Source organism: Pinus tabuliformis, chromosome 9 (genome assembly GCF_031772625.1).
Source record: "Pinus tabuliformis cultivar Carrire ecotype Pingquan chromosome 9, CPIR1, whole genome shotgun sequence".
NCBI classification, from domain to species: domain Eukaryota; kingdom Viridiplantae; phylum Streptophyta; class Pinopsida; order Pinales; family Pinaceae; genus Pinus; species Pinus tabuliformis.
In genome coordinates this window covers 811,362,063-811,370,092 of record NC_142307.1, presented here as the reverse complement: position 1 = coordinate 811,370,092, position 8,030 = coordinate 811,362,063, and the positions used below count along the sequence as shown (strand labels likewise).

The following is an 8,030-nucleotide window of genomic DNA, read 5'->3' as shown; positions in this document are numbered from 1 at the left end:
GCCCCCGGACTACCTCAGCATGTCAGAAAGTGAACAGGGGAATGAGGATAAAGAAATGATCACCTATGGCAAAAATAGCAGGAAAAGAGGCCGAAAACCAATGAGAGAAACCATCCAGACAGTGGGGGAAATATTGATAAACTCAGGAAAAGTGATACCTCTGTCGGAGGTATTCTTCCCCTCTTACAAAAAGTTTTAAATGATAGTGCTCAGTTGGAATATTAGGGGTTTGCATAGTAAAGGCAAACAGAGGTATCTTAAGGACAAGTTGAAAAAAGAAAAACCTAGTGTGATGATAATACAGGAGACAAAGATGTCGAACCAACAGATTGAAGAAATAATAGAAAAAGGGAGGTTACAGTATCAAGTAATGGGACAAGATGCAATCGGTTCTGCGGGAGGCATCGCAGTCCTGTGGAACCCAAATGAAATCATCATAGAGAACTGGTCAAGTATGAGTGGCATCCTCACTGGACTTGGCAGAATAGTAGGAACCAGTCATCAGGTGGTTATCTCAGGAGTCTATGGCCCCCCGACCCCTGGGAAAAAAGAACAGTTCATAAACAACTTTAAATTGATCCGCAGACTTTACCCTGTAGCTGCTTGGATCATTGGGGGAGACTTCAATTTGATCAGATCTCTGGAAGAGAAGAAAGGGGGGACGAGGAAGAGGGATCACTTCATGGACGACTTCAATGCCATGATAGCTGATCTCAGGCTTATCGACGTTCAGACTATCAACGGGGTCCATACGTGGAACAACAGAAGGGGAGGAAAGAATCAAATTGCTTCCCGATTAGATAGATTTCTAATCTCTGAAGACATTATGAACAAAGATATTTTTGTTGAGGCCAAAATTATTCCAACCCTGGGATCTGACCATTGGCCGATCAGATTAGAGATGGATATCAAGAGGATTCAGGGGAAAAGACCTTTCAGATTCGAATCCTTTTGGCTAAGGGATCCCAATTTCATCAAGAAAATGGAGGAATGGTGGAACCAATGCACCAGTAAAGGTAGATGTAAAATGCATACCTTCCAGCTTAAACTGAAAGAATTGAAAAACAGAATAAAAAAATGGAACAAGGACGAATTTGGCAACATATTCGAGGATAAACAAAATCTGGAAAAGGAAATGGCTGAGCTACAGCAGCAGATAATCTTGGAAGGTAGAACGGAGGTCAGCAGCAACAGGGAAGGAGTCATCCTCGGAAGATTGGAAGAAAGACGAAAACAAGAGGAGATCCTCTGGCGCCAGAAATCTAGGATAAAATGGTTAAGAGAGGGAGAAAAAAATACAAAATTCTTCCATCAGTCAATGATCAAACACAGGCAAGGAAACAGAATCCTTTCGATTAAGGATAGGAATGCGAGAAGGGTGGTGGAGCAAAAGGAAATAGAGCAGGTTCTTGTGGATTACCACAAGGAGATGCTATCAGAACCTCAAGTGGACAGATCGGGGGCCATTCAAGAGATCTGTTCTGCCATCCCTAGTCTGGTCACTGAGGACCAAAACAAAGCCCTCATGAGGGCCGTGACCTTAGAAGAACTGGAAGATGTTGTGAAGACTATGAAAAAAGGGACTGCACCTGGACCGGATGGTTTCACAGTCGACTTCTACCAGGCATGCTGGCACTTCCTGGGGAACGAGATTTTGGCTGTAGTGGAAGAATCAAGAATAAACCAGAAGGTGTGGCGGGCTTTTAACTCAACCTTCTTTTCCCTCATTCCTAAGGGAGACAACCTAGAAGAGGCAAGTGGATTCAGACCTATAGCTCTCTGTAACGTCATTTATAAAATGATAACTTCGCTCATTGCCAAAAGACTCAAACCTCTCTTGGACAATCTTATCTCGGCTGAACAGACTGGTTTTGTGGAAGGACGGCAAATTCTCGATGGGCTGGTGGTAACTCAGGAGGTGATTCACTCCCTAAAGGTTAAAAAACAAAAGGGGATGCTAATCAAATTGGATTTATCCAAAGCTTATGACAGGCTTAATTGGAAGTATTTAGAAACTGTGCTTGAGAGATTCGGGTTCCAGCAAAGATGGATCGCCTGGATTCATAACCTGATCTCCTCCCCCCACTTTTCTATTATGGTTAATGGAAGCCCCTCTGAAACCTTTAATGCCTCCCGTGGCCTCCGTCAGGGCGACCCTTTGTCCCCTTTCCTTTTCATTCTTGCCGCGGAAGGACTTGGCAGATTTATTAAACAAGAAAGAATAGCAAATAGAATCAAAGGGCTGAAACTCTGGGGCAACAATCTCCCCTTAACTCATCAACAATTTGTTGATGACATCATGCTGTATGGGGAACCAACGGTAAGAGAAGTTCGAAACCTTAAAAGAATCCTAGACCTATTCTCTGAGGCTTCTGGGTTAGAAATAAATAAAGACAAGTCCTGTATCTTCATCTTCAACACAATGGAGCAGATCAAGTCTCATCTCATTAGAATTCTTGGTTTCAAGAAAGGAGAATTCCCCTCTAAATATTTAGGTAATATTCTGGATCTCACCTCTAAAAAGGTGAAGAATTGGCAAGGAACCCTTGACAAATTGAACAAAAAGGTCTCAAACTGGGCTTTCAGAGTCCTGAATATTGCTGGCAGAGTAGTTCTTGCCAAGTCGGTTCTCCAGGCGATCCCTATATACCCTTTAGCGTGCATGGCTGCACCTGCGGGGGTTTGTGCCAAAATTAGGGAAATAATAAGAAGATTTATATGGAGTGGATCTGATCAGAAGAATAAATGGGCTTTGGTCTCGTGGAAGCAGCTGACAGAGAGAAAAGATAAAGGAGGTTTAGGTCTAAGGGACCCGGAAATTCTTAACAAGGTGTTAGGAGCTAAACTGTGGTGGAGGTGGCTTAATGGTGGAAATGACTTATGGAAAAACATATGGAGGATCAAATATAGAACGCCAAACTCTACAGCCGACATTCTAAGACAGCAGGAATTCCCCAAAGGCTCCTCTATTTGGGATCTTGCCTCCCAAAACAGAGATCTAATTAACAACCATACCTTCTGGGAGATTAGAGGAGGCAGGGAAGCTAACTTCTGGGAGGATAGGTGGCAACAGCGTGAGAGATTAACGAATAACCAGGACCTCCTGCAGATACGGGGTAGAATTGAAAGAAACAGACTCAGTGTTAAGGATTACTGGAAAATAAATGAAATGTCGGAGGGATGGAGAATCTGGGAAGACCCGGCTCGTTGGGACCCAGATCTGTCCCCTGAACTCCAGGAACACTATAAAAAAGAGATGGGATTAAGGAAAATCCGAGAACGCCATGGGAACGATATCCTTCGATGGGGATACAATATGAAAGGGATATTCACAACAAAGGAGGCCTACTTCTTAAAAGAAGCTCAGAACAGGGATGACAGGAATGTAGAGTGGAAAACTATTTGGGAGAGTAATTGGTGGCCCAAAGTTTCCATCTTTGTTTGGCTATCCTCTAAAAATAAAATTCTGACCTGGGACCGAATTCAGAAGAAAGGTTTCATCGGCCCTTCCCGTTGCTATCTTTGCAACAAGGATTATGAGACCAGAGACCATTTGCTGATGAATTGTTCGTATACAGAGCAACTCTGGAAGATGACCAGACGGCTATTCAACAAATCGGGTCTTCAGATCAGAGATTTCACCGATCTGGTCTTCCAGTGGAATAAGGAAGCCTTTCAAAGCAGGGTTGTCCAGAGGGCTTGGAACCTTATGTCCCCCTTCATTCTATGGATGATCTGGAAGGAACGAAACCGGAGGGTGTTCCAAAACGCTGGTAGAAATCCAGAAATTATCTGGGATCAGGTAATTGAAAGTATGCGTGAGACTATCCTGATTGAAAAATGGGAAAATGATGATTGGCAAACAAATTCGGAAGAACAGGAAGTTTTGAACAGGTTAAATCTTAAACTTGAAATGGTTCACTTCAAGCATCCGACCTACCAGGACATGCGAACTCAAAGTCCAGATAAATTCAGATATCCGCGCGACCCGTTTATCAAACTCAACTTTGACGGGGCCTCGAAGGGAAACCCGGGCGAAGCAGGCTTCGGGGGAATCTTCAGAGACAGCAATCACCAGGTTAGATGGATTTACGCTGAATGGGGAGGGCAGATGACCAATAATGAGGCTGAGTTCTGGGCCCTGCATCAGGGTCTGTGTATTGCCATTAGAAACGGCTATAACAACTTGGAAATCTCCGGGGATTCGAAGATTGCTGTTGATATGTTGAGGAAGCTCAGTAATGGGCAGGCATGGGAGAAAATGGCCAAAAGCTGGCGCACAGCGGGCATTATTCAAGAAATAGCGGGCCTTATCAAACGTATTGATTATAGAATCATTAACCATGTCCGGCGTAAAGGAAATCAGCCTGCCGACTGGCTTGCCAATTGGGGCTGTCGAGGAAGTGGCACCACCTTGGACAGCCAATGGAGAGCGGTGGAAGGTAAGCAGGAATGGGAAGAGCTGGCAAATATAATCAAATCCGATCATGACCATGCAACAAATGCCAATGAATGAATCAACGGGTTGGTCCGATTCAGGCAAGTGGAGGCCGCACGCCTCGGGAGGAATTCAGCAGAGACATGCAAAAAGCATCATGGAAGATGGTAGGTTGGAAGATCGTGTCCTTGACGACAGTACAGTGACGGCAGTCGAAGTGTATGGGCGTCAGTACACTCCAGGTAATGTAATTAATGGCTGTTCGATAAGGGGTGAAGATTGCGGTCCGCCAGCCCTCACAGCAGAAGAAATTAACAACGATATGATGACTAAGAGTAATGGCCCTCAGGCGCGTTTTGCAAGGCAGAGGATTACCGGATCAAACGGTTTTTCGGCGGAAAATAGTCGCGTTTATTCCCTATGTTGGCCGAAGGATAATACTTTCTGCATATTCATAAATTGGGTCAGGGTGGAGGCTGCAATCAAGCAGCACCAGCGTGCAGAGTCCAGTCAAAGGCATCAGAGAACCAGTCCGTCGGTTATCATGGAAACTAGACAGAAGCTCAGACAGGGGGAAGAGAATCAGAAGGTAGGGGAGGTCAGCAGACGCCGTAAAGGCAAAACCATTGTGCAGCAGGACCCTCCTGTTACTGTTCTGGATATTGAGGATGATTCGGATGATGACCCGGTGCCAGTTGTTGGTAGCAATGGCAGATACCACCGACAGAACGCGAAGGAGGAAGGAGAGGAGCAAGAGGAGGTCCGGCGCTACGGTACAAGGAAGCGCAGCCCGCCAACTGATAAGGAATTTGACGGAAATGGTAAACGCACTAAAATCCAGAAGGGTAAAGGAAAGATGGAGGGGGAAATCTCAGGAGGTGGCCAGGGAAGGAAACGGAAACAAAATGAAACTGTTTTACACCGAATTCGCAGGGCTGAAAAGGCTTTTTCTCGTAATGCCAAACCAGCTGTTAGCAATCTCATGAAACACCTGGAAGAAGACTTGATTCAGGAGAATTGGGACGACGAGATGGATGAATGGGAATTCCTCATACCGGACCCGGGGCATACTCGCGGGCGCTTGTCGTTATTCAAGCAGTCGCTCCACATTTACTGGGTTATGAAGGGCCTCTTGGCCAAAGCCTTGGAGCAGATGGCGAAAGAAATGGTCAACCTGGCCAAAGGGGGTCCAGATATCCGCAGGGAACTGGCTTTTCTGCGTGTTGCAATGACCCAACATGATGAGAAGCTGGAGGCTATTCAGCAGCGGCTGAACCGCATTCTCCCAGACCCAGAAGATGGAGCAGCTCAACACCCTGATGGCGGCATCGAATAACAGGAGATATGTTTAACATCTTTCATAATATTTTTGGTTTTAGGTTTATACCTGTCAGAGATAGTAGAAGGCATGTAATTCAGAACAGTAGGTTTAGCCATAGTGTTAGTAAGGCTCAGGAATGTTTAGCTTTGCTTGCTCAGACCACCAGACTGAGAGCCTTCTATTTTTGGGCTGCTTTCAAAAACTACCGATGGAACTTGGTCCCGGTTTCCCCATGAGGGCGGGCTATGACTGTTTATGATTTGATGTTATGTTTTTTTTTGATCGAGTAATAGAATGAGAACCACCCAGCTTACAAAAAAAAAAATAATGCACCTTCCATATTTCAAGGTCTGATGAATTCCATTTTCAAGCCCTTCCTTAGAAAAATTTTGTTAGTATTTTTTGATGATATACTAATCTAGAACAAGCCTTGGAAGGATCATGTTCAACATGTTGATAGGGTGCTCAAACTGTTGGAGAAGAAACAATTATATGCAAAAACCTCCAAATGTTTCTTTGGAGTACAGGAGGTGGAATATTTGGGTCATATTTTATCTCATGAGGGTGTTAAGGTAGACCCTAACAAAATTAAATCCATTAAGGAATGGAAAATCCACACAACCATAAATCATATTTGAGGATTTATCGGGTTGAAAGGGTATTATCGCTATTTTGTTAAGAATTATGGTAGAATAGAGGCACCTCTAACATAATTACTGAAGAAAGATACATTTTCTTGGACTCCAGAAGCAATGAAGGGCTTTGAAAATATTAAAGTGGGAATGCGTCAAGCACTGGTCTTAGCTACGACAGACTTCACAAAAATGTTTATTATAGAATGTGATGCTTCAGGAAATGGAATTGGTGATGTTTCAAAGCAAGAAGGAAGACCCATTTCTTTTGAAATTAGTCCAATCAAAGGAAAGTATTTAAACAAACCTATTTATGAGAAGGAAATGTTGACAATACTACATGCACTAAAGCAATGGAAACCTTATATAATGGGAAGACACTTCAAGGTAAAAATAGATCATGATAGGCTTAAATAATTTTTGGAACAAAGATTATCTTCAGAAAATGAGAAATTCTGGATGACAAAGATGTTGGGTTATGACTTTGAAATAATCTACAAAAAAGGGAAGAAAAAAGTTTTTTCACGTGCACTCTCAAGAAAGGATGAGGATGTGGAAGTGTTTCCTTGTTCCATTTCTATTATCCAGCTTGAGTGGATATCCGAAGCAAGGGATGAATGGAATAATGATGAAGAGGCGTGGTCACTCATTCAAAAGTTGCAGCAAGATCCCAATACATATGATATATTTAGCTGGAAAATTTATTCATTATGGTACAAAGATTGCTTATATCTTTGTAAGAATTACCAACTCAAACAAAATATTATTTTGGAATTCCACACCTCTCCCTTAGGAGAGAACTTAGGATTTTTAAAAGCTTACCATAGGGTCAAAAATGAATTTTTTTAGGGTGGCCTTAAATATAATATCCAAAAGTTTGTGGCATAATGTTTGGTTTTCCAACAAAATAAAATTGAGACAATTAAGATCTCGAGTCTGTTACAACCTTTAGCCATTCCTAGTCAGTGTTGGGAGGATGTATCAATGGATTTTATCATAGGTTTACCCAAGTTTGAAGGAAGGAGTTTAATCATGGTGGTAGTTGATAGAATTACCAAGTATGCACACTTTTGTGCATTATCTCATCCTTTCAAAGATAGTACAATTGATACTGCATTTATGGAAACAATTCAAAAGGTTAATGGAAATCCAATGATTATAGTAAGTGACAGAGATCCCATTTTCACTGGAAAATTTTTAGACTGAATTGTTTTCCTGTCTTCGTACTCAGTTAGTTCATAGCTCATCCTATCATCCTCAATCTGATGGACAAATTGAGATAGTGAAAAAATGTTTGGAAGGATGTCTTTATTGCATTGTATCTGATAAACACACATAATGGGTCAAGTGGTTACCACTAGATGAATGGTGGTATAATAATTCCTTCCATACTGCAAAAAAAATGACCCCATTTATGGCACTTTATGGATATCATCCACCATCCACCACATCATCTTTAATATAAAATTCTAAGGTTTAAGCTATGGAATATCACATCGAGATTTGAGCATCCTCAACAAGTTCTCCAACTCTTCAAGGATAACCTCAGTCTGGCACAAAATTGAATGAAACAATAGGCAAATCAACATCGCAGTGAAATAAGTTTTCATGTAGATGACTGGGTATTTTTATAGCTACA

At 42.4% G+C, this 8,030-nt stretch overlaps 1 protein-coding gene across 1 annotated transcript; it reads left to right on the top strand.

The window, feature by feature from the left end:
- Positions 1 to 313: 313 nt before the first annotated feature.
- On the top strand, positions 314 to 5,774 carry LOC149151277 (uncharacterized). Its single transcript, XM_089443106.1, has 2 exons — positions 314 to 4,442; positions 4,540 to 5,774. Exons 1-2 carry the CDS (start codon positions 314 to 316, stop codon positions 5,772 to 5,774), a joined length of 5,364 nt encoding a protein of 1,787 aa, XP_089299232.1.
- Positions 5,775 to 8,030: the final 2,256 nt, after the last annotated feature.